This window comes from Alexandromys fortis, unplaced genomic scaffold (genome assembly GCF_014885135.2).
Source record: "Alexandromys fortis isolate MF-2015 unplaced genomic scaffold, M_Fortis_MF-2015_v1.1 scaffold_4, whole genome shotgun sequence".
Classification (NCBI taxonomy): Eukaryota; Metazoa; Chordata; class Mammalia; order Rodentia; family Cricetidae; genus Alexandromys; species Alexandromys fortis.
In genome coordinates, this window is record NW_026067944.1 from 287,923 (window position 1) to 313,715 (window position 25,793).

The 25,793-nt window shown below is 41.4% G+C and overlaps 1 protein-coding gene and 1 long non-coding RNA gene across 4 annotated transcripts in view; both read right to left on the bottom strand.

The window, feature by feature from the left end:
• Positions 1-11,920, bottom strand: part of Usp14 (ubiquitin specific peptidase 14) — a 32,464-nt gene extending 20,544 nt beyond the window's left edge. The window contains exons 1-4 of one of the 3 annotated variants that reach the window (XM_050148836.1): positions 11,735-11,920; positions 6,659-6,804; positions 4,727-4,759; positions 494-598 (exon numbers count right to left, since the gene is read on the bottom strand). In XM_050148836.1, coding sequence (XP_050004793.1) covers positions 494-598; positions 4,727-4,759; positions 6,659-6,804; positions 11,735-11,870 — 420 coding nt within the window. In that variant the 5' untranslated portion in view covers positions 11,871-11,920. Of the gene's footprint in view, positions 1-493; positions 599-4,726; positions 4,760-6,658; positions 6,805-11,340; positions 11,465-11,734 lie in introns of those variants that run through there. The other 2 variants (XM_050148835.1, XM_050148837.1) reach the window with 2 other exon arrangements.
• A 7,083-nt stretch (positions 11,921-19,003) lies between these two features.
• On the bottom strand, positions 19,004-22,767 carry LOC126505658 (uncharacterized). Its single transcript, XR_007592953.1, has 3 exons — positions 22,296-22,767; positions 20,400-20,784; positions 19,004-20,177 (listed from the first exon to the last, which is right to left on the bottom strand). It is a non-coding gene; the product is annotated as an uncharacterized lncRNA (long non-coding RNA).
• Positions 22,768-25,793: the final 3,026 nt, after the last annotated feature.

Consider the following 25,793-nt stretch of genomic DNA (forward strand, 5'->3'; position numbering starts at 1 on the left):
ATGGAAGGTATTAAGAATTTAAATATCCTATCATTTAAACTTCTCTTTGATCCTGTTTTCTCATAAGTAGTAAATATTTCAACAGAATTATCTTCCCAATACATATCTACTATATATTGATATATGTATATTTGTGTGTGCATTATATAACACCTCCATCTGTAAAAATAGTCTTTAATATTTCATAGCTTTGAAGTATAAAAGCATAAGCCCTGAATTAGGAATGTTACATATTAAATGTAATTAATAGAAATTAAGCTTAAGTTAAAACCACATGTAAATGAAGGAAAGCTATAATAATCACAGTATACAATATCAAGGAACTCCTGAGTTTTATGATGACCTGTCTAGGGGAAACATTAAAATTCTGCTCATTGCTGACGCACATCAATGTTAGTAATTAAATCAAAGCCTTTAGATACTACTTTCTGGAAGGCATCTTAATAACTGTCCTTCAAAAAGTAGTGACCCAACATAAACTCTGGTGTCTTACAGCAGTTGCTAACTGTTCTTCTGTCATGTCTTCTACGAAGACAGTTTTAGCTGAGGGTTCTTCTGGAAGAGCATCTGCTGACCCCATCATTAGTACAGTCATTCCCTGTTACAAAAGAAATAAGTTCATGAAAATACTTAAAAGTTGACAATGTTATGTTCAATAAAGGGAAACTCAAAAGAACTCATACTACAGCATGGTTCTACTAGCCAAAGAAAGGTAAATCTACATAAAACAGATTCATGGCAACCTAGCCCTGATGGTAGCTGGAGGGAGTGACTTTAAATGGGTATGTGTTTCTTTAGTAAGATGAGCAAACATAGAACCTTAAGAACATCTATGAGCTTGGCACCACAGCACTTGGGAGGCCAAGGTCTGGGCACCCCGACTTCTAGTCCAGTCTGGTCTCCACAGTTCCAAGACATTTTGAGACCCTGTCTCAAAACAACAACAATAAACCAATGACTGGTCCAACTGGAAACCCACACTATGAAAGGGAGCCATACTTGATACTTCCTGGATGGCCAGAAATCAGAGGCTGGATAGTCCAGAGACCCAGGACAGAACCAAACATGAATAAAGCCCATGAATGATTCCTAATGATAATCTGTTATACTCATAGATTGGTACCTAGTCCAGCTGTCATCAGAAGCTTCATCTAGCAACTGACGGGAGTAGATGCAAAAACCCATAACCAAACATTAGGTTGGGCTCAGGTAACACCAAGGAAAGGGATTTTAAGAGCCAGAGAGGTCAAGGACACCACCAGAACACAGTCTACAGAATCAAAGCAAGGCTCATAGGGGCTCACAGAGACTGATATGAAAATCAGAGGGCCTGTATGGGTCTGAGGTAGGTCGTCTGTATATATGTTATAGTCGTGTAGTTTGGTATTCTTATAGGACTCCTAACAGTGGAAGTAGAGGTGGTCTTTATGACTTTTTTGCCTGCTCTTGGGACCCTTTTCCTCGTACTGGGTTGCCATATCCAACCTTGATATGAAGGTATGTGCCTAATATTTCTCTAACTTATTATGCTGTATTCATCCCTGAAAGGCCTTTTTTTTCTAAAGGGAAACAGAGGAGGAGTGGATCTGGGGGATCTCCATGAACTTTTTATAACACAACAGCAAAGCAATACTAAACCATCACTAACGAAACTTTTTCCAAAGCCGTCTAAGGAAGCAAATATTTAAATATGCCAATAATCAGTAAGAAAGCAGGAAGGAATATTAAGCTAGGCAAGACGGCACACACACACATAGGTTATAATTCTAGAACTTGGGAGATCTGCAAATATCTGGCATAGGAGGTCTTTAAAAGTTATCCTCTAGGGCTGGAAGATAAATGCAACAGGTCTTAAAGCACTTGCCATGCAAGCATGAGGACCTAAGTTCAAATCCCCAGAACCCACATAAAACCAGACACAGTAACACTCATTTCTAATCCCAGTGTTTCTAGGCAAGAAGACACGGGAAAACTCCCAGAAGCTCAAAGGACCAACTTGCCTGCCTTACACAGCAGCAAACAAACAAACAAACAAAAAAAAACCCTGTCTCAAACACAGTGGAAGGCAAGAACTAATCAATGTTCTCCCCACTCCCGTGAAAATAACCTCACCAAACATAAAAAAAAAAAAAAAAAAAAACTCTTAAAAAATTTAAAATTAATCACACAAATTCCCACAAGGTTTTCCTGGTCTAAAAGAACTCACTGGTCAATGATTTCATATATGTAAAGAACATCAATCTTTAACTCACTCAGAAAGAAGAAATTTTTCTCCAATTCTCTTAATGAGCTCAGTGTAATTCTGACAATAAAAATATAGACTAGCAGCTGGACGGTGGTGGCGCACACCTTTAATTCCAGCACTCAGGAGGCAGATGTAGGAGGATCTCTGTGAGTTCGAGGCCAGCCTGGTCTACAAGAGCTAGTTCCAGGACAGGCTTCAAAGCTACAGAGAAACCCTATCTCAAAAAACCAAATTAATTAATTAATTAATTAAAGACTAGCCAGGTGTGGTGGCACAGACCTCTAAACCCAGCACCAGGAGGCAGAGAAAAAAAGATCAGTTCAAGGCCATCCTCCACTAAAGACAGAGTTCAGGGCCACTCTGAGCTACTTGAAACACTATCTCTATAAAAATGAAGGTTGACATGCCTCATGATCATACATATAAACATCCTAAATATGAAACAGAACCCAGCAATACATTAAGGAGGTAAATATGTCCTCCTCCCAAACGGTCACAGCACTCAAAGTGCTGTCTGTGAAACTCCACTGGCACCTGAGATTCTTTCAGAACTATTAACTCACAAATATTTTCACAACCAGGCCTGGTGGCACATGCCTTCAAGCCCAGCAGATGAATCTGTGAGTTCAAGGTCTACAAAGAGTCCATGCCAGCCAGGACTATATAGTGAGACCCTGACTGATGCTCTGTATTAGAAGAGAAGAACCATGAATGAAGCTGCTATGTCTACTGAGTGGTGCGAGTGCTGCAAATGTTGAGTCAGAACTCGGGTTAGGGACTTCTCTCAATTTCTTACTGTGTATGAGTACGTCTGTGTGTACCACATGTGACGCTCAGAGGACAATTTGCAGAAGTCACTTCTCTTCTACCATGTGGGTTCCAGGGACTGAACTCAGGTTCCAGATTTAGCTGCAAAGATTTACCATGGATCCAACTGCCAACTCCCTTTGTAATTACTTTTACAAGAATGAATATTTTTTAATATCTCAGTTTTAATGTCCCAACATGCTAAATATCAATGGACAAAAGCCCGTAACAACACATTGGGGTTTATTGCACATTTTTTCTTTGACACAGAGTCTTATTCATTATGTAGCTCTGACTGATCTGGACCTTCCAGAGATATACCTATGTCTGCCTCCAGAGTGCTAGAATTAAGAGCATTTATACCATACCAAGCAGACACACACTCTTCATTCTATTTCTGAGGCTGAAGCAAGACTGCCTGAGCCAGGAGTTCAGAGCCAACATGGGCAACATTTAGAAATACTGGGTGGTAGGGGTGGGTAAAACTCAATGAGAGCACAGCTGGCATGGACCTCAGTGGTGAAGAGCTTGCCTAGCATGCACCAGACCCACAGAGTCCCATCCCCAGCACCAACGACAGAGGATGGGTGATAGGTAACAGTGAAATTGAACAAAGCATTAAAAAAAGAAAAATCAGATGATCATTTTAACAAACAGAAAAAGGACTTAACAGCATTTAACAGTAATTCATAATTTTAAATCTTAGTGAATTAAGATAAAATGCCCACTCTCACTGTTTTCTATTTAACAGTATACTAAAAATTCTAACAAGAATTTAGGAGAAAAAAACAAAACCGGAAGTAATGACAACTAAAAGGGCAAGAGTAAACTCATTACTTGCAGATATTATTCCTGTGTATGTAAAGACCGGAAGAATCAAGTGTTAAAATCACAGAATAAAAAAAATAGATAAAAGGAAATCAATTATATTTTTAAACACTAGTCATGAACATTAAAAAACAATTTTTAAAAATATTGTTTTCAACAGCAACAGAATTTTAAATTCTAGAATCTGGAGCTGGAGAGATGGCTCAGCAGTTAAGAACACTGGCTGCTCTTCCAGAGGACATGGGTTCAATTCCAGTTCCAAGGGATCTAACACTCTCATATGAAAACAAAAGAACAATGCATATAAAGTGAAGATGAATAAAACCATTTATAAAAATTCTTAGAATCTAACAAAAGTCAGGCAAAGTCGCTATACCAAAAAACTACAACTCTGCTATAACAAAATAAACACCTAAACAAAATAGGAAGCATACCATACTCAAAGACTTAGTACTCAAATGTAGTTTCGTTCTCTCTAAATTGACCTAAAGATCTATATAATTTTCAAACAAAGTCAACCTGAAGAAAATGATTTCTTCTAAAATTACAAATAAACTGAAAAATATTTTTGGAGAGGAAAAGTGTAGAGAATTCACAGTACCTTATTTCATACAGACTTATTTGTTTTTGTTATCAAGACCACATGATACTACTATAACTTTAAGCCACTAGATCAATGAGACAAGAGCTCATAGACAGACCTGTATTTGATTTTCAATAAAACTTAAAGAATTATAAATAAATGATGCTGAGTAACTAAAAATACACATTTAAGAGGGGCTCTTAGGATTTATTTTGGTGAAATAACAGGGTCATTTCATTGCAATGAGTGTTCTTAATACTTACATTTTTTATTTTGATGTTTCCCCAGTCATCATCCTATTTCAAAGACAAACAAAAATGTTTAACCACCTCTGCACAATTATTAAATTTGAAGCTACCTCAAATTAAAATTGACATGCCTGTCCCAAAACTAGAAATTCAATCCAGACCAGCTTGACTTGTATACATCACAAACTTTGATGTCTTTTAACTTAAACCTCTCTGATGCTCTGCTACCTTAGTTTTAAAATATTAATATACAGTGGAAAGAAATGGAAAATCATAAAAGTCTGGTATAGGAGATATACACAATAAATGTTAATTATTATTAATCACCGTTTTAAATTAGTATTTTCTGCTATAGTCCAAAGTAAACTAAAGGACACAACTCAGCACAAACTAGTTATCCAAGTCCCTGAAGGCCAAAGATAGGATTTAGGAAGTAAACAAGTTCTCCTCAATATCTATTCCTAACAAACAGGGCAGGCAGGCAGTTCTTCCAGAATGTCACATCAAACCCAACAAAAATATTTTTCTGCTATTCTATTCTTATGTGGTATTAAAAACAATAAAAGAAAACTCATCATTTTGTGGCCCCTCATCAAAGGCTGCTAATCTTGAATTCTCACTATAGAGTTTGTGTGATCATTACAGAGGAACAAGAGGGGCAATAGCTTTTCTCTCCTTTTAAATAAGCATTTTTATCCTCCCATCTCTAGGTAGAAGTTAGATAGCATGAATTTTTTTAATGTGCATTAGTGTTTTTTGTCTGTATATACATCTGGTATGAGGGGTTCCAGATCCCCTGGAGTTACAGACAGTTGTGAGCTGCCATGTGGGTGCTGGAAATTGAACCCCAGTCCTCTGGAAAAATAGCAAGTATTCTTAACCACTGAGCCATCTCTCTAGCCCCCACAACAGTTAATTACTCTTCTTTTTTCCTTTTTTTTTTTTTTTTTTTGTTTGTTTTGGTTTGGTTTTTTTGGGTTTAGTTTTTCAAGACAGAGCTTCTCTGTGTAGCCCTGGATATCCTGGAACTTACTCTGTAGATCAGGCTAGCCAAGAACTCAGAGAGATTTATCTGCCTGCCTCTGCCTCTTGAGCACTGGTATTAAAGTAATTACTCTTAAGAGAAAAATATTTTCTTTAAAATGTAGATTTCTTAAATTTTTTTCTTTAAAATGTAGAAAAGGGAGGGAAAATGTATGTGTCCCATTATTTGAAAACCAGGGCTTTGATGAAAATGTTAAACTCACTTTCAACATTCATATACATTAAAAAATATATATACTATGATATTTAAAAAAAAAAACAAATTACCCATACTGTTGCATTTTTATTATTCTATAGTTTATGTGTATGAATGCATATCTGGTATCTTGGGAAGTCAGAAGAGGGCATCAGATCCCCTAGAACTCTAGTTACAGACAGTTGTGAGTCCCCAGGTGGGTGCTTAGAATCAAATCTGAGTCTTTTGCAAGGCCAACAAGTGTTCCTAACTACTAATCCATTTCTCTGGCCCCTGGTTGTGTATTTTTAACACATAAAAATTTCCATCTCTATACATGAAATTATCAAAGATATGCAAATCCATTTTATGCTAGTCTACAACAAAAATAAACATCTTCATAGAAAAATTCAAACATAATTATAAGATGCTATAGTCCCAACCACTGGAGGTATCTACTGAAAAAAATTTTAAATGACACTTTGCAATATTATATTTTGAAATAGACATGATGTTTCTCACATACAGAACACCACTAGAACAGTTTAAACAGGAGGCAGAGGCAGGGAGATCTGTGTGTTCAAAGCCAGCTTGATCTACCTGGGGAGATTCAGGCCAGTCAGGACTACATCATAAGATCATGTCTCCAAAAATGTACATGAGTAATAATCATAGTGTCTAGTATTAATCATATAAGCAGTATTAATAAAATTTTAGATCACTTTTACCTTCAGTGTTCCTCCTTTCACCATAACTTTTTGTCTGGCTGGCTGGACTCCAGTCAGTGCAAAAAGCTGGGCCTTGAACACCATTGGAGGTTCATCGGTATTCAATTCTACGCCTTCAAATTTCTCCTTTCCCCATTTTACTGTAACTGTAAACAAAAACATAATTATTTTTCACTTACATACTTTTAAATTTATAGACCTCAAAATCAGAAAATACTTAGGGAATAACTCTTAAAGGTGAAAATATGCCAGGACCCACCATTTAGGAGATAGAGACAAGCCATCTTTGTGAGGCCCAAGCCAGTCAAGACTACAGAGAGACCCTGTCTCAATCCCAACCCTCCAAAAAGAAAAGTCAAAATATATCCTTCATTGTTTTATTTCCCAAATGAGTAATGTACATGCAATGGATCCAAAACAAAATTTTACTGGATCTAATTTGGTTTCTCATTATATAAAGCATGCTGAGAGCACAGTTCAGTGGTACAGCATCTGCCTAGCATATAGATGACATGAGCTAAATTCCCAGCACTGCAGGATAAAAGAGGGGGAGGACGAAGGGGAGGAGAAGAAAGGGAGATGGGAAAGGAAGGAATGGAACAGGGAGCAGAGGGGAAAGAAAAGACTAACTTGAGAAGTTGATTGATTCATGTCACAAAATTGGTTATTAAATACCATCCAAGTATTCTAAATTATACATCACTAAGTTCTGTATCAAGCCTTCAGGATGAGTGAGCTGAAGAACCATTTAGAGCAGTGTTCTCAATCTCCCTAACATTGCGACCCTTTAATACAGTTAGTTCCTCATGTTCTTCTGAGCTCCCAAACATAAAATTATTTTCGTTGTTAATTCATAACTATAATTTTACTACTGTTATGAATCATAATGTAAATATCTGTTTTACGATGGTTTTAGGCAACCCCTGTGAAAGGGTCAAGACCCACAGGTTGAGAATCACTTACAGCAATAGACACTGCTGGAACAGTGAGTTTGAAAAACAAAAGAGATCATGAGAAAAAAAAATCTCAGCGAGCGGTGGTGGCGCACGCCTTTAATCCTAGTACTTGGGAGGCAGAGGCAGGTGGATCTCTGTGAGTTTGAGGTCAAACTGGTCTACAGAGCGAGTTCTAGTTCTAGGAAAGTCAGGGCTACACAGAGAAACCCTGACCCTGTCTCAAAAAAAAAAAATTGAGGGAAGAAAAATACTGAAAACAGGGTAAGGAATTATAATTCAGGCTGAGTATGTAGTTGCACACTTTTAATGCACTCAGGAGGTGAATTTCTGTGAGCTCATGGTCTGTCCCTCTACAGTACAGAGTTCCAGGCCAGCAAGATCTACATGAGACCTGTCTCGATTTAAAAGAGAGAGAGAGAGATAGAAAAAAGTTGTAATAATTCTTGGGCCCATGAGATGGTTCCGTGGGTAAAAGCTTGATGTTGGCTTACAAGTTAGATGACCAGCATTCGATTTCCAGATCTCAGTGTAGAAAGGTAAAACCAACTCCCAAAAGTTGTCTTCTCAAAATGTGTGCCTGCACATGCAAACTGGCATGTGTGCGCATGTGCACACACATGCACCATTCTTTTTTAAAAAGTATTATACTTCTAAATTATAAGAAAGGTGTATGAAAAATGAAAGGTTGTTTCCCAAGCAAAGAGATACTCAAGTATTCAAAAAAATCCAAAGAAATGTTGGCTACATATGTTAGCTATGGTGTTCCTGCCTCCATTATTTGGGATTTTGAGGTTTAAGTCTTAGCGTATAGCTGAGACTGGGCTCAAACTGGCAATTTTCCTGCCTCAACTTTCTGAGTACACATGCCTGCAAGCACAGAATTTTAAAAGTCTTAACTTTTTATTACATTTTACTTATTACTGAGCATGTATGTTTATGTATGGAGTGCGTAAGCTATTGCAAGCATGTTAAGGTCACAGGATAACTTGCATGGGTTGATTCTCTCCATCCACCATGTGGATGGGTACTGGGGATGCAACTCAGATTGTACAAGCACTTTTACTTCACTGTTCCCGTCCTACTCCCCACCACAAATGTTTCTCATGACGGAAAATAACAAGAGTTAGTGAGGGTATAGAAAAACTAGAATCCTGTGCACAGCTGGTGTGAACATAAAATAGCAGTTGCAATGGAATAAGCAGGAACTACCTCAAAAAAAATTTAAGCTAGGTAGTGGTGGCAACCACTTTCAGTCCCAGCACTCAGGAGGCTGAGACAAGAGAACCTGTGAATTGGAGGAGGCCAGCCTGGTCTATAAAATGCAAGTTCCAAGACAGCCAGGATTATATAGAGAAACTTGCTCAAGAAATAAAAACAAAAAAACATGGCTCAACTTCAAATAGCTAACTTTTGAAATATGTAAACAATAAAACTCAAGCAAATACATTGAAAACTGACCCAGACTCCACTTCTAAACTCTATCAACAGAGTATGCTAAAGCCAGATTTAATGAGTCCAGGGAGAAGGCTCAGGAGGTAACAGCACTTGTTGCTAAGCCTGACAACCTGGGTTCAATCAGACAATCCATATGGTGGAAGAAGAAATCAATTCCCGTGACCACCTAACACATTTTGCATGCACACCCACCTCATACAGAATAAATAAACATGGATTTAATAATAAGTACATTACCCATCTTTAGAGAGAATCTAATATAGAGATGATGTGATAGTTATAATGATGTTTATTATAAAGACTAAAGGCTCAAAGAACAACAATTTTCTTTTTAAGACATGGTCTTACTATATAGCCCTGACTATAATTTGATGTGTAGACCAGTTTGGCCTTGAACTCACAGGAAGATTCTGGCTCCCAATGCTGGGATTAAAGGTGTACACCACCACATACACAACTAAACAAAAGTCTTGAGTAAGGAAGTATTATTTATTGTTCTGTTCAATCTTGCTTTTTTGAACAGGGTCTTCCTGTGTAGCCTACATTGTACCAAAATGTACTGTCCTTCTGTCTCAGTGCTTCAAATATTGAGACTAGAGATATGAACCACCATAACACAACCAGGAAACTTTTGAATTATCACTGCCAACTTTTGAGTTGAATCTCAAAGCTAAGGTCAGAAGATAGAAGTATTCTTAAAACAGACAAGGAAAACAAAAATTTAGCATGAGTTCTGAGATTGCAATAATTCCTAGAGTGTATTAGAAAGTAGCAGAAGAAACTGGAAGCTATTAACAAGGGTGAAGTGGAAAAGGCAGCGTATGGCCAGGCAGTAGTGGTGCATGCCTTTAATTCCAGCACTCAGGAGACAGAGGTAGGCCAGCCTGGTCTACAGAGCAAGTTCCAGGACAGCCAAGGCTACACAGAAAAACCCTACATCAAAAAAAAAAGGAGGAGGAGGAGGAGGAGGAGGAGGAGGAGGAGGAGGAGGAGGAGGAGGAGGAAGAAGAAGAAGAAGAAGAAGAAGAAGAAGAAGAAGAAGAAGAAGAAGAAGAAGAAGAAGAAGAAGAAGAAGAAGAAGAAGAAGAAGGGTAGCAGGTAGCATATGGCACACTAAAACATACATATGGTCTTTTATGGTATATGCAATGTGTAAGCCCTGAAAGAGTTAAAGAATAAAGGCTGCTTGATGTGTTTATTAGACAACTCTAACAGTAGCAGGAAAAATAGGTTCAAATATAGCACAAATTGTAATCATAAAGAGACAAAAAGCAAAGACACTGAGAATACAGTTTAGTGGTTTCTACTCAGCATGCACAAGTTCCTCCTAGGTTTGATCCCCAATAACACAATAACAAGTTGCCTTTCTGTGTGTGTGTGTGTGTGTGTGTGTGTGTTTCCTTCTTTTTTGGTTTTTCGAGACAGGGTTTCTCTGTGTTGGTTCCCTGTCTGTCCTAGAACTTGCTCTATAGACCAGACTGGCTCTAAAATAAGAGATGGGCCTAACTCTGCTGGGATCATATGTGGCCACCATATGTGGCCTACAAGTTTTAAAGTAATGTATAATAATAGTACAAGCTAAAAAAAATAAAAAATAATAGTACAAGTTAAAAATAACATAGGACAAATGGAAACAGTATTAGATATTAAAGGAGAGGACGCCAGGTGTTGTGGTGTACATTTTTAATCCCAGCAATAGGGAGGCTGAGAGGGGCGATCTTTTGAGTTCCAGGCCTGCTAGGCCTACACAGCTAGCCCTTGTCTACTGTCTCCAAACAAAAAAATTAATAAAAGAATCCATCCTAAGATTAACTATTATTCTTGGCTCATATAATTCTTTAAAAGCAATCAATGTCTTATAAAGGATGTCAAAGTGGAGAGTCAGAATAATCAATAAACCACATCCATAGCCAACTGGAGTTGCCATATACATTTTTGGAAGCCATTTTGACTAAGAGTAGGAAAAGTGAAGTCCATTAACTAAGGAAAACATGATCTTGGAAAGCCAGAAAGAAAAGACTTCTGCCAAATGCCAAAGCGAAAGAAACAGCACTCGCCAGTATTGGTATTGATCTACCCTTTGAAGCTAACAACATGCTGCATCTTCGCAGTCTAAAGCAATGTATGCTGAAGTTAAAACGAAGAATCAAAAAGACTGATTTGCAGACGGCTTCGAGATAGAACTGAAATTGGCGCAAAGGGGGCAGTAGAACCAAAAGGGTGAGCAAAGGGAGCTACTGAAGCAACCCCAAAAGCAGAAGACAAGCAAACCTTATACCCGAGACCTTCCCCCAACTTCCCTCCATGTTCATTTCACTGCTATCATCCAGGAGCTCAAAGCAAGCACGCTCGACCAGCCCGATCTTCTGAGCCCCAGGACACACCTACACCTTTCCCAGCACACTAGGTCAGCGACAGAAAGTATTCTGCAGAGTCACGACTCTTGAGGTTTTCCGTGTCTCCACCCCTGCTCCCACCCCACCCACTCGGAGACGCGGCGGACATGCTCCCACGCGTAGCTGGGCGCCGACTCGCGCGGCGGCCACCCCGCACTTCCCACAGTGGCCCTCCGCAGCTGTGCCCTGCGCGCGCCTCTGCAGACTGGGCCTAGGCAGAGGCCTACCATCGGCTGCGAGAGAGCGGCGCGAGGGAGGATGGTGCTCACCGGAGTAGAGAGGCATGGTGGGGCAGAAGGGAGGAAACGGCGCGGGAGGCTGGGTCTGACAAGGGCGGCAGAGGGATCTGAAGCAGCTCGTGACGAAGCGCGGTGGTGGCGGTAGCTCCGCTGCGACAAGCCTCATTCAAACCGGCCACTAGCGATGACGCAGCAGCACGAAGTTCGCCCAGGGAGCCGCGCAGGGGGGAGGCGCTGCACGGGGCAGAGGCGGGGCCGGGGAGGGAAATAAAGGGAAGGGGGTGGGCCAAGTGGAGGAGGGGACCGGGGACGGGGGGGGGGGCGGCCGGGCGAAGTAAGGGAGGAAGGCGGGGCCTGGAGATGAGGGGCGGGCTGAAGTTGTGGGGGCGGGGCCTGGGAAGGGCAGCGTGGCCCGAAGGATGATGGGAGTGCAGGGCAGGCTGAGGGGGAGAGGTGGGGCCTGATGCCGAAAGGAGGAAGAGGAGTTAGGAGGAGCGGAGGAGGAAAGAGGCGCAGGTTGAGGAGCAGCGGCGGGGCCTGGGGTAGGAAGCCAAGGAGATAGGCCATAGAGGGGTGAGTAGAGGAAAGTGAGCAGGCCGACGCCTGGAGGTGTATCGGAAGGACTGAGACTAGCAAAGGAGTGAAAGTGGAGATCTAGGCCAAGAAGGGGAGGGGGCCTGGTGGGACGCAGTCCACCCGCAGGCCTCGAGGCCCTTGTCCTGCCACTGGTTCTGTACTGTGCTTTCATTAACCTGTCCGTTGCCTTTTACTAACTCATCATACTAACTCATCACATTTCCGGTTTGTTTGTTTGTTTTTGAGAAGGTCTACTTCGAGGCACGGTTTCTCTGTGTAGCTTTGAAGCCTGACCTGCCACTCACTCTGTAGACCAGACAGACTGGCCTCAAACTCACAGATCTGCCTGCCGCTGCCTGGGATTAAAGGCAGGCGCCAACTGCAGGTTTATGGATAAACAAGGCCAGTGGAATATGATCAAATATCAGGGGTATATATAATTTTTATGTGCTTTGGTATTTGGCCTGCACGTATGTCTGAGGGAATCGGATCCACTGGAACTTGAGTTACTGACAGTCATGAGATGCCACGTGGGTGCTGGAAATTGAAACCCGGTCCTTTGGTAGAGCAGCCAATGTCTTAACCACCCCCAGCCCCAATATCAGAGTTTTCATAAATCTTATTAATGTATCCATGACAAGAGAGGAAGACCTTACAATCACATTTGTTAAGGGGACTTTATAAACTGTACCACTGTTTAGGATGCTTTCTTCCTCTTACCATGACTTTTGTCAGTCTTTAACACTCCCCTTGTTGCTTATCTTTCATATGAACAAAGGCTACTCCTATCAAGTAGTATTACAGTCATAGCCATTCTCCCCTTTTTCCCGCTAGTGTCTAAAGCACTCAAAACAGGATACAAAATGAATCAAACACAGATCCTATCCTAATAAGGCCTAGGATAACTCAAAGTATCACCATATGCGTTCATTAACTCCAGGACTCTCTAAATGGAGCCCTTTGCTGGAAGCAACAAAAACCAGAGCTGGCCAGGGATGAAGAAAGAACTATCTGGCTCAGCCTCCTCCCCAAATGCACTAAGGTGTGTGGCGTGGACTTCCCCAAGTGGAAAAGCCCCTCAGTGTTTTCCCATAGCCTCAGTAACCAATGGCCACAAACTTGGCCATTATCCTATCAGTGGTGTAGTCAGGAACCCGGGGAGCCTTAACTGTAAGGTGTTGGCAGGATAACTTCCCTCCTGGAAGTACCAATGGAGAAATCTAGTCCTTGTCTTGTCTAGGTGTTACAAGCCGTCCATGTTCATTGGCTGCTGACTCCATATCTGCCATGGTCATCATGCTTCCTTTGCCAGCTTTTTCTGACTTTGACTGCTGCCTCTCTCTTTATAAGCTTCCAATAATTACACTGGCTTCCTGAATAATTCAGGCCAATCTTCTCAAAGTCTTTAAACACACAAGTAAATCACTATTTGAAGGTAGTATTCACCAGCTCAGGGATTTATATGTGGACATGTTTGCATGAGCTTTGTTTTATCTGCAAGATACTTCCAAAAACAAGCATGTAAGGTAAAAAAAAAAAATCTACTGTCCTTTCTTATAACATCTTTAAATTTATTCCAATATTTTTCTCTGCTTCATAATTCTTGGAGAAAAAGGTCTGCCTTAAATATTTTAGGAAATACATTATGTCTAGGAGAGTGCTTTGCTTTAAAAGATGTTCAAATATTTTCTAAGTGGATGCGAAACATAGTTGAAGATCAATAGAGATGCAGATTGTATCAAGTAAATACTTGTTTCTGTGACAAAGAGGCCTCAAAATTCAGCTGTTTGAAGTAGAGGGTTGTGGAAGAGTCAGGGAAGAATGAAGGAAAGGTTGGCGCCACCTATTACACTAACTGAATATAAATGGGGCCGATCAGACAGCTCAGTGGGCAAAGAGGCTCTGAGTTTGAGCTCTGGAACCCACTGATGGAAGGAGAGAGCTCACACCCACAAGTTGATCTCTGACTCCATGCAGAGAACAAGGGAGACAGAGAAGGACACACCCAAGGCAAGAAGTCAGGCAGCCACTAATCATCCAGACATGAGAAGCAGTGAAAGTGAGCTATACAGAATGAAAGAAAGGTAAATAAATAAATAATAAAAAACACCAACGGCAAAAAAAGAAACAGATTAAGTTAAAGGGGTAGCCAGAAATAAGCCTAAACTAGGCCAAGTAGTCATAACTGATAAGAAGTTTGTGTCATGATTTGGGTGCTGGTTGGTGACCCAAAAGAAAAAGCCTGATACAACTGGATTCCCAGGAAGTAGAATTAGCATGGTTGCAAGTCACTATTTGGGTGCTAGGACTTGAGCCCACATTGTCAGGAAAAGCAGCCAGTGGTCTTAACTTTGAACTGGCTCTCAGCCCCCTCAGCCATTTTAAACAATTGCTGTTTGTACCAATTAGCATTTAACTAATCTTTTAATATTTACTATCTATTAGCAGTTGGTGATGTGTACTGTTCTATTTATGTGTATATATAGCAGTTATATTTCCACTTAGATTATGAATAGTTCATTGTACTGATGACTAGTTTGACTAGAGCTTTCAGGATTGTATAATGTTCTGACATACTGCAGTGTTTATATCTGTAGAGTCAACTAGATGACTCAGTGTGTAGAGGTGACTGCACGCAAGCCTGATAAAACCCTAGTTCAATTCCCATATTTCACCAGGTGGCAGGAGAAAACTGATTCCTGAGAGCTTTCCTGTGGCCTCCATATGAGTACCATGGAATGAAAACCTCTGCACACCTCTGTACTCATATACACATGAACACACAAATTAATAAATACTATATTGTGATCTATATTGTCTACTTCATGTCTGCACAATAGTTGCATCTCACTTCTTTATCTGTGTGCTCCCTAGCTCTAGCACAGACCACCATAAACTAGGAAATATATATATAAATATATTCATATATATGAATGTTAGTAATGGAATTCAGAGAAGAATTGAGGGATGTTGAAGGCATTTGGGAGTATCAGAGCTGTAGGTAACAACAGAAAAAAGCAAAACTGTAAACAAATTCATTAATTTGACAATTACATGTTAATTATATACTCTTGGACCCCTATATGCCAGGAACTCACAGTCCATCAGAAAATAAGGAAACAATACCACACACATGCCTTTAGTTCCAGCAAAGCAGACTGAGGCAGGTGAATCTCTGTATGAGACCAGCCTGGTCTATATAGTTATAGTCTATAGAGTCCTAGGACTATATAATGAGACTCTGTCTCAAAATAAAACAAAATATATAAAAATATGTGGCCACAGCACTCGGGAGGCAGAGGCAGGCGGATCTATGTGAGTTCGAGACCAGCCTGGTCTACAGAGCTAGTTCCAGGACAGGCTCCAAAGCCACAGAGAAATCCTGTCTCGAAAAAAAAAAATATGTGGCCAGATATGGTGGCTTATGCTTATAATCTTAGCATTCAAAAAACAGAAACAAGAGAGTTATGAGCTATAGGCTAACCTGGGCTATATAGTGAAAACTTGTCTTGTAAAAGTAAAATTATTAAAAATAGCAGTATATATGGAAGCTGGGAGGGAGGATAGCATGATACAGCAGAAGGACATGTGGGGCTGTGGGAAGAGATAAGGCATGGTGGACAAAGTATAGATACCAGGGGGAAATGTTCAGTCTCAAGTTAATAGAGCTCCTGCCATCAAAAAAGAAAAGTAATACTGATACTTCCACATATTGGGCTGCTCCAGATTTTTTAAAGGACAACCTTTACAGAAAGACAAAACTCTTCTATCTCCCCATGCCAGTTCACATCTCACAGGCAGTGTTAATTTTATCCTTTCTGATTTCAGGTCTACTGGTGGTGTCTAATTCTAAAGAATATAACATTATTATTTATCAAGCTTAATGAAATATTTATTGAATTTACACTGAAAAATATGAGAACATATGTTATACTATCTACAATCCATCTCTCTCCCACTTATGTATTTTTTTATTGAAAATACATTTTTTCATAAAATATATTCTGATCATAGTTTCCCCTCCCTGAACTCCTTCCAGATACTCCCATTTCTCACTCACCCAACTTGACACTTTCTCTCTTTCTATGGGGAGAACAGGCAGACAAAAAAAAGCGAACAAACAGGAATGTTAAAAATAAGAGAAATAGGGCTGGAGAGATGGCTCAGTGGTTAAGAGCATTGCCTGCTCTTCCAAAGGTCCTGAGTTCAATTCCCGGCAACCACATGGTGGCTCACAACCATCTGTAATGAGGTCTGGTGCCCTCTTCTGGCCTGCAGACATACATACAGACAGAATATNAAAAAAAATAAGAGAAATAAGCTGGGCATAGCGGCACACAGCTTTGATCCCAGCACTTGGGAGGCAGAAGCAGGCGGATCTCTGAGTTCAAGGCCAGCCTTATCTACAGAGCAAGTTCTAGCAAGGACTACACAGTCTTGAACCCTGTCCCCCCCAAAAAAAAATCAAAATATACAACCAAAAGACCAATTACAAAAAAAAAAAAAAAGATGTTCAGGCAAAGTAGTATGAGAAAAAATGTCAACAGAAATGCCATTGAATTCATGCCCTGCCCTTACGTGTGGTTAACATACCCAGTAAAACGCCTTTGGAGAGAACTAGTTGTTCCTCTGCAAGCAGATGTCAATTGGAGATCACGTTTTGGTTAGGCATAGGAGATGGTGCCCACTTGCCCCTCTTGGGGCTGGGATCCCTTCTGGCTTGGCCCTGTGCATGCTGCCAGTCTTTGCAAGTTCCAATGTGTATTAGTCCTGTGGTGTCTATAAGATACTGTCTCCTTGGGACCATCCACCCCCTCTAGCCTTCTCTATCTATAGCTCCCTGAGTCCTAAGGGGAGGGGTTTGATGAAGCTATACCCTGTAACACGAAGGGACTGGGGGATGCTGGGAGAATCTGGTGGCCAGGTCTGCTTTGATATGTTAAATAAATATCTCAGTTAGTCATTTGTTCTGGGTTGAGAGTTTTCTAAGACTTTGCCACTATTCCTCAGGCCTCACCAATACAACCAGCCTTCAGAGATCTCTGTACTGGTTGGAAGGAATTTCTCTCTTTGTTTTTTTTTTTTTTTTTCATTTTGGTTTTAGTTTTTCAGGACAGGGTTTGTGTGTGTGTGTGTGTGTGTGTACCTTTGGCTGCCCTGGACCCAGCACTGTAGACCAGACTGGCCCTAAACTCACAGAGATCCACCTGTCTCTGCCTCCTGAGTGCTGGGATTAAAGGCATGAACAACCACAACTGGCTGCTTTTTTAATCATTGAAATTTTTAGTTCTTTTACTCCTCAAATTTCTGTCCTAGTTAGGGTTTCTATTGCTGTGATGAAACACCATGGACTGGTCCAGCAGGACACGAATGGGAGCACAGCACGAACCTGGAAGGGAGAGGAATGAAAGACACGAGAAACGGACAGCAGGTCTGTGTTCTCATCAAGCTGCCAACTTTATTTTTTCTCAGGAACATTATATATCAAAAAGACGGGGGGGGGGTAGTATGCTGGAATGTCAGGTCTGGAGACATCCCTAGCTGATAGGAAGAGATAAGGGGATGCTGAGGGTCTGTAAATGTTTATAGAGGAAATGATAATCACTTTCTGAGGCCTGGGGCCTGCTAAGTTTGCTGGAATTCTTAACTCACAGGGTAGATAAGGGTTGGGAACTTACCCTACAGAGGTGAATAGCTTACTTAACTTGTGAGCTAAGATGAGTATAACTAAATACAGGTCTTTGCTCCTAGCAGTCCTCCCTTTATATAAGGATTAGTATGAAAAGAGTTAGAGGTCATCTGGTAGATGAGCGGGCATTAACCGGGCGGGGGGTGGGCAGAGGCCCAGTCCTCCCATGTTTACTTCGTGGGGGAAATTTCCTTCAGCTTTTATGTCAATACTTCTGGACATCAACCTCTGTGCAATCAGGCATGTTCCTCAGGAGACCCAGAGACGGAATGCATGGTCCTCTCAACTGCTTGCCTCGAACCCCTTGTTAGTGCCCATGTCTATCGTGGACAGACACATATTTCTGGGTGTTCTGTGGCTCCTATAGGAGACTTGCTCTCAAGGGGCTCTTCTAGCCCTCGATCAGCCAGATCAAGCAGGTGATAGTGGACTTGAATGGGCTTGGAGGCCAGGGAGTCCACCTGTTGGCAAATAAACCCAGTGAGCCTATTGACGGCCCATGGTCCAAAAGCCATCAATAATAAAAATCCTAAAAGGGGTCTCAAAAGGGAGGGTAAGAGTGTGGTGACCCAGGGAGAGATGGAAAACCAGTTTTTAAACCATCCCTCCTCTTGCTCTCTTTGCATTCTTCTACACTCTAATCCTTTTCTGACCTTAGCCATACTGTCTCTAACTATTCCAGTGTGATCAGCATAGAAACAATATTTTTCTTTTAAGGCAGTGCAAAGGATCAAAATATAAAATTCTTAATTTATGATTTTTTAAAATGCTGGTGTACCCCCGGCGGGCTGCAGAGCAGCTGCTAGCCCAGCAAAGATGGTTGTGGGTCCCTGTAAGATCCCTGGGGGCCATATGAGCAGGTGACAAGCTCACAGAGCAGCGGGAGCCCGGCTGCTCGCTCCAAGGTCCCCGGTGGGGCAGGCTGCTTGCCATGCGGTGAGCCAGCAGAGACAACTCGTGGAGGGTCTGGGAGAAAGGAGACAGAGACATGGACACAACATGTTGAATATTTATTCGGGGGGGGGGGGTATGGAGGGGAAAGGGAGAAGTGTGGGGCAGAGAGAGAGAGAGAGGGAAAGAGAGAGGGGGACAGAGAGACAGAGAGACACACGCCCAGAGGGGACAGTAAGAGAGAATCCAAGATGGGGGGGGGAGTGGGCGTGGCTTGCCCCTTAAAGGGCCAAAAGAATAATATTCCCAGATCCTTTTTATAATAAAAAGCAGGAGATTAGACACCACAGTTTGACGGAATTGGGGCAGCAAATTCTCAAGACTGCTTCCGGCTGATTTGTGGGTGTCGTCTTTGGGGGGGAAACCTGAGAGAAGGCTGAGTGCTGGCCACATCTTGGCATAGCTGGTCTCTTTGCTCCCGACCGGGTGTCTGTGACATGGAAATGTCTGGTATCCCTTATCCTGTTTAAGGTATTGGCAGAACAAAGAACAAAGTTAAATTAAGGAAAAAAAAATTTGGGCCAGGGAATTGATGGGGGATCTGACCTGTTTAAGATCCTTTAATTCGGCTCCCTGGAACTCACAAGAACTCCTTGGGTTTGTGAAAACAGAAGTTTTAGACACATGGAAGGCAGCATAAGAGAGAAATTTGATTTGAAATTTATTTGGTGAAATAAGCTGGAAAAACCTCTCAGCTATCAAACTGTCAGAGATCTTTGAGAAAGATAAGATTTTACTTGAGTTACTGATTTTAAAAATGACAGAGAACTTACTTGGTTGGCACCCAGAGCTTCTCTTTTGGGTCCTCTATGGTCACTGAAGGTTGCACTTGACCTTTGCTGGTTAGCACCAGGCCTGCCACACTCTCGAAGACCCTGTGGGCTAAAAAAATCTGTAGGAAGACAGGCCTACCTTGACCTGAGCAGCTAGGCTGTCGATTCCAGCGATTCTGTCCACATCTAGAGGTTTTTAGTTTAGACGAAAGGCAGTTTTGCCCAATGGTCAGCACTCGGCAGTTGAAGCAAACTGCAGAAGGACGTTGTTCTGTGTGCGTGTCTTCTGTCTGGAGGAAGCAGAGTGTTGCTGCTAAGGAGCCAACCTGTCTCTTCTTGTTATGAAAAGTTTTTTAATAATTAAATACTTAGGGCTGGAGAGATGGCTCAGTGGTTAAGAGCATTGCCTGCTCTTCCAAAGGTCCTGAGTTCAATTCCCGGCAAGCACAGCCATCTGTAATGAGTTCTGATGCCCTCTTCTGACCTGCAGGCATACACGCAGACAGAATATTATGTATAGCTGCAGTATAGAATCTGTCTGGAAGGTTGCATCTGAGCTTTACTGTACTGGCTCTTAACAGGTAAGATTTACACTTGTAAAAAGACAGAAAGAAGAAAAAAACTGTTTGTAATATAAGGTTAATGGCAGAACTAACAACGGTAGAGAACAGCTTACTATATTTTTAAGAGACTTAAAAGTACATACCAGTTTAAAATATGAGACCTATGATTTTGTAATCTGAAATGAGATGTAATGAACAATTATTATACACAGAAAGAGTGAGCAGGAAGTGGGCAATGTGGATGTCTTTAATGGGCCCTATCAAAGGCATGCCATTGACCACCCACCTCCATCCAGGTCTCGTAAGGTGAGCATCCAAACAGCCTAGGCTCCCACAAAGCCAGTACGTGCAGTAGGATCAAAAACCCATTGCCATTGTTCGTGAGTTCTCAGTAGTCCTCATTGTCCACTATGTTCAGCGAGTCCGGTTTTATCCCAGGCTTTTTCAGACCCAGTCCAGCTGACCTTGGTGAGTTCCCGATAGAACATCCCCATTGTCTCAGTGTGTGGGTGCCAGTCTTCTCAGATTCTAAAAGACAGCAGGGCAAGCAAGCTATGAGGAGCAAGCCAGTAAGAAGCACTCCTCCCCGGCCTCTGCATCAGCTCCTGCCTCCCAGTTCCTGCTCTGCTCCCGGTCCTGAGTTCCTTGCTCGTGCTCTCTCTCCATCTGCTCCTGATTTGGATCTTGGGATTTTAGTCCGGTGCTCCAATGTGGGTCTCTGTCTCTGTCTCCTTTCACTGCCCAGGAACCCTGATTGCTCTTTGGGCTGACAAGGGAGGGGGAGGGAAATGGGAGGCAGTGGCAGGGAGGAGGCAGAAATCTTTAATAAATAAAAAAAGAAACTGAAAAAAATAAAAATAAAAAAGGCATGCCATTGCGCAAAACACATGTAACAGAGTTAACAAGAGGATTTCAGTAAACATGGGGGGGGGCAGGGTATACATAAGTAAAACTGGGAGAATGTGGTCATGTGACCTGGCTCTCAGCCAAGATGGTGGTAAAGTTACCTGACCCCAGAGAACATGGTGGCGACCACGTGTTGTGGGAAAAGTCACAATTTTTGAGCTGTAAGGATTTTAAGCTTAATAAGAGGGACCTAAAGGCGTGATCTGCTCTGTTGCTGAGCCTCCATGCCATAACACAAGCACGGGGGGGGGGGGGGGGGCAAAAGGCTGGAATGGAAAAGCCGGCTGGAATTTTAAAAGCCATGGAGCCGGTTGCTATCAAGAGCCAAAATCGTGAAAACCCGCAAAAACAGCGCGAACACCCAAGACTTGTAGATGAGTGTCCTCGAACTGCAAGTAGGCTGTTATGGCCTAGCTGGATTCCAGTGACCCAGAACCCAAAGTGGCTGGGGGGGGGGGGGGGCTGCTCCAAGCGGCGATCATGACAAGAGAAGATAAAAGGGAAAGAGAAGAAGTGGAAAAAAATGAAAAAGAGATAAAGAAACTGAGAACCCGGTCCCCAGTTGAATGCACTGCACAGGAAGTGTGCAGTGCTAACTGGGCAGACCGTCCCCCAGTGTGAGTCCAAACACGATTTGGGTAAAGGAAAGCAGTGGTAGCAGAACAGGGAGGGACTCGCCAATTGAAGCCACCTGGGAAGCTGGTGGTGGGAGTGGAAAAAGAACCCGGTTCAGGATATCCAAGTCACAGGATATCCGAGTGACAGGTCCTGTGATCAGGTACTCCTCTCTCTCTGTGGGGGCAGGGAAGACCGGACCTTGGACTTTTCTCCAACTCTTTCTCTAACTCCTCTATGGGGTGTTTGCAGCTATGATGCCATCAGGTCTGCCACTCCTTTACTGTATATGTAGTCATTGTTGTTCCTTTGGAAACTACAGCTCCCAGACTCCTCCTGGATTACCGATACCTGTGCACGCTGGCGTGCCCAGGTGCGGGTCATTTCTCCCAGATAACCTTGCGCTCCCCGTTAAAAAGCGAGCTTCCACGAGGTCTCGCCCTCTCTTGCCCCCACCCTTGTGTGTCTCACACACCCATCCCTTATCGTGTCTCCCTCCCCCATTAAAGTGCACCCACGTGGGAGCCGCGTGTCTTGTCTCTTCCTTTTGTGCGTGTCTCGTCTATCCTGTGTTCGTCTACACACCCCACCCCGCCGTTTTTAAAGGAATAATAGTCATCTCATCCAGCTTTATTTTCTTTCTGTGAAAAAAGAACATAAACACATCCTTGACCCAAAATATAGGCCAGGTCTTTTTATAATTCTTTGCAAGGGCTTTTGTACCTTGCCTTAGCAAAGGCTACCTTGGTGCCATCATGTCAGATCTGTCTGCAACTTTTATCCTCTTAAGTTGTTTTTAAGAAGCCAATGTCATGCTCCACAGTTTTTTTTTCATTGTTAACCATATATGCAGTCCTTCCATTGGAAGAGCCATTTGTAAAATTAAGCATAACATCCTTTAAGGGATCTTTAGCTATAACATTAGCAAAATATAGTTCTGTAAATCGCAGCAACGATCATCTGGAAAAAAATTATTATTATGGCCTTTAAATTGAGCAAATACAACTGTCGAAGAATCACTATCTTAAAATTTATCAATTAATCTATTACTTAGCATAGGAAACATTGATCATAGTTAATGCTCTGTTAAACCATCTCCTAGATCCCATCCTGCTCTTCTGTATTAGACAGGCTACTGGTTTAACTTAAGAGTTTAATATCCTAACTGGCAAAAATGAGAAGATGCAGCTATAAAAAGCATTCTGGGTTTTTGTTTTTCATAAAATTGCTGTAGAATAAGTTTTGTACTAAATACACACACTTGCTTAGCTGAATCATAATTAATACACTGTACTTGCTGGTTATCATATATTTTACCTGTTGATCTATACTCCACTTGCTTGAGTACCTGTTTGGCGGCTTTTATAACTCTCTACTGGAAATTGGCTCATTGCTCCCTTTAAGAATTTTATTTAGTGGCTTAAGGTCTCTCATAAGAATATTATAATTAAGGCTTTAACTATTGTATATCTAAATAAGAGTTTGTAAACTATCCTTCTCTTAGGTTGAAAGTCTGCCTAGCTGATAGGAAAATGGAAAAAGAAAGCATATTTAACTAATGATGCTGGCTTAATTAGACATCAACATGTAGAAGAATGAAAATAAATCCATATTTATCTCTATGCACAAAACTCAAGTTTAAATGAATCAAAGATCTCAACATAAAACTAACCATACTGAACCTCACAGAAGAAAAATTCAGAAGTACACTTTGGCACATCTCAAACACAGCCTCAGTGGCATAAACATTGAGAGAAACAATTAATAAATCAGATTTTTTTAATTGAGAAGTTTTTGTATAGCAAAGGATATGATCATAAGACATAATATCAGTCTATAGAATGGGAAAATATCTTTACTAATCACTAATCTACTCTTAAAAATGTCTGGCGGAAATGAGGAGAGAACACAAGACACGAACGAACCCACGTAGGAGTTTATTAAGAGGGCTTTGTGTTCGCGAGCTCAGGGAAACGTGTGGACAGAAAAGGAGAGGTAGGAATGGCACGTCCAGCCTTGAAAGACTTCCTAGCACATACACACGAGGGAAAAGACGTGCCCACGTCAGACGCTGATGACAGGCAACACGGGGGTACATGCTCCAGCTTCAGAACCCGGAAGTGCAGCCTTACAGGTGGCTAAAAGAATTACAACTCTAAAGCATACAAAGAACTCAGGAAATTAGTCATCAAAAGAACAAATAATCCAATAAAATTAAATGTTACAGACCTAAAGTGAAAACTCTCAACAGATGAATTTAAAATGACTGAAAGATGCTCAAAAAATGCTCAACATAACATCCTTTTCCATCAGAGAAATGCAAATCAAAACAACTATGAGAATCCATCTTATCCCTGTAAGAATGACCAAGATTAAAAACACTGCTGACCATTTATGCTTAGGAGAATGTGGGGTGAAGAAAAAACTCCTCCCCTGCTTGAAGTGTAAACTAGCAGAGCTGTTTTGGATCCTAGTATGGCAATTTCTCAAAATTAGGCAACCGTCTACCTTAAGACTCAGCAATACCACTTTTGGGTCTATACACAAAAGATACTTAACTATACCATAAGGACGTGTGCTTAACTATGTTCACAGTAGAATTGCTTTGTCATAGACAGAATCTGAAAACAATCCAAAATCCACCTCTTCTACACATATGATAAATGAAAGACAGCGTCCTTTACAATAGCTATAAATACCATAAAATATCTTGGAGAAAGTCCAACCACACAAATGGAAAAACCTGTATGATGAAAACTTTAGATCTTTCAAGAAAGAAATTTAAGATGTCAGAAAATGGAAAGATTTCTTATTCTCTTGGGAAAGCAGAACCAACGTAGCAAAAATAAAAACTTCACTGAAATCAATCTACAGATTTAATGTAAATGTTCATTAAAATTATAGCAAAATTCTTCTTCTTTTTTTTTTTTTTTTTTTTTTGTTTTTCGAGAAAGGGTTTCTCTGTGGCTTTTGAGCCTGTCCTGGAACTAGCTCTGTAGACCAGGCTGGTCTCGAACTCACTGAGATCTGCCTGCCTCTGCCTCCCGAGTGCTGGGCTTAAAGGCGTGCGCCACCATCGCCCGGCTTATAGCAAAATTTTTAACAGACCTCGAAAGAACAATCCTCAACTTTATAAGAAAGAGATAAAAACTCAGGATAGCCTGAACAATCTTAAAAATCATATACAATCAAGGAACCTCTGAAATGACTTTAAAACTTTCCTACAGAACCACAATCCATCTTGGATACAAATTTGCATGCCTACAAACAGCAGATTTTTGACAAAGAAGCAAAATTGTGAAATGAAAAATAAGCAGGTTAAAACCTGCTTATTTATTTATTTTTATGGTCCTAAAGATATAGTTCCCTGAGGATACCTTATTTGCAAACCTATTGTCCTGAAGTTGCACTCTCTGAGGCTACCTTATTGCAAACCTGCCTTTCAGCAACTCTGTGTTCTGATCAAGCTGCCAACTTTATTTTTTTCTCAGGAGCATTATATAGCAAAAAGACAGAGGGGGAGGATAGGATGCTGAAATGTCAGGTCTGGAGACATCCCTAGCTGATAGGAAGAGATAAGGGGATGCTGAGGGTCTGTAAATGTTTATAGAGGAAATGATAATCACTTTCTGAGGCCTGGGGCCTGCTAAGTTTGCTGGCATTCTTAACTCACAGGGTAGATAAGGGTTGGGAACTTACCCTACAGAGGTGAATAGCTTACTTAACTTGTGAGCTAAGATGAGTATAACTAAATACAGGTCTTTGCTTCCAGCACACCATGACCAAAGCAACTTTAGGAGAAAAGGGGTTATTTGGTTTATGCTTCCAAATTAGTGTTCATCATCAAAGGAAGTCAGGACAATCAAGCAGAGCAGGAACTGGGAGGCAGGAGCTGATGCAGAGGCCGGGGAGGAGTGCTTCTTACTGGCTTGCTTCTCATAGCTTGCTTGCCCTGCTGTCTTTTAGAATCTAAGAAGACTGGCACAGGGATGTACAATGTGCTGGGCCCTTCCCCA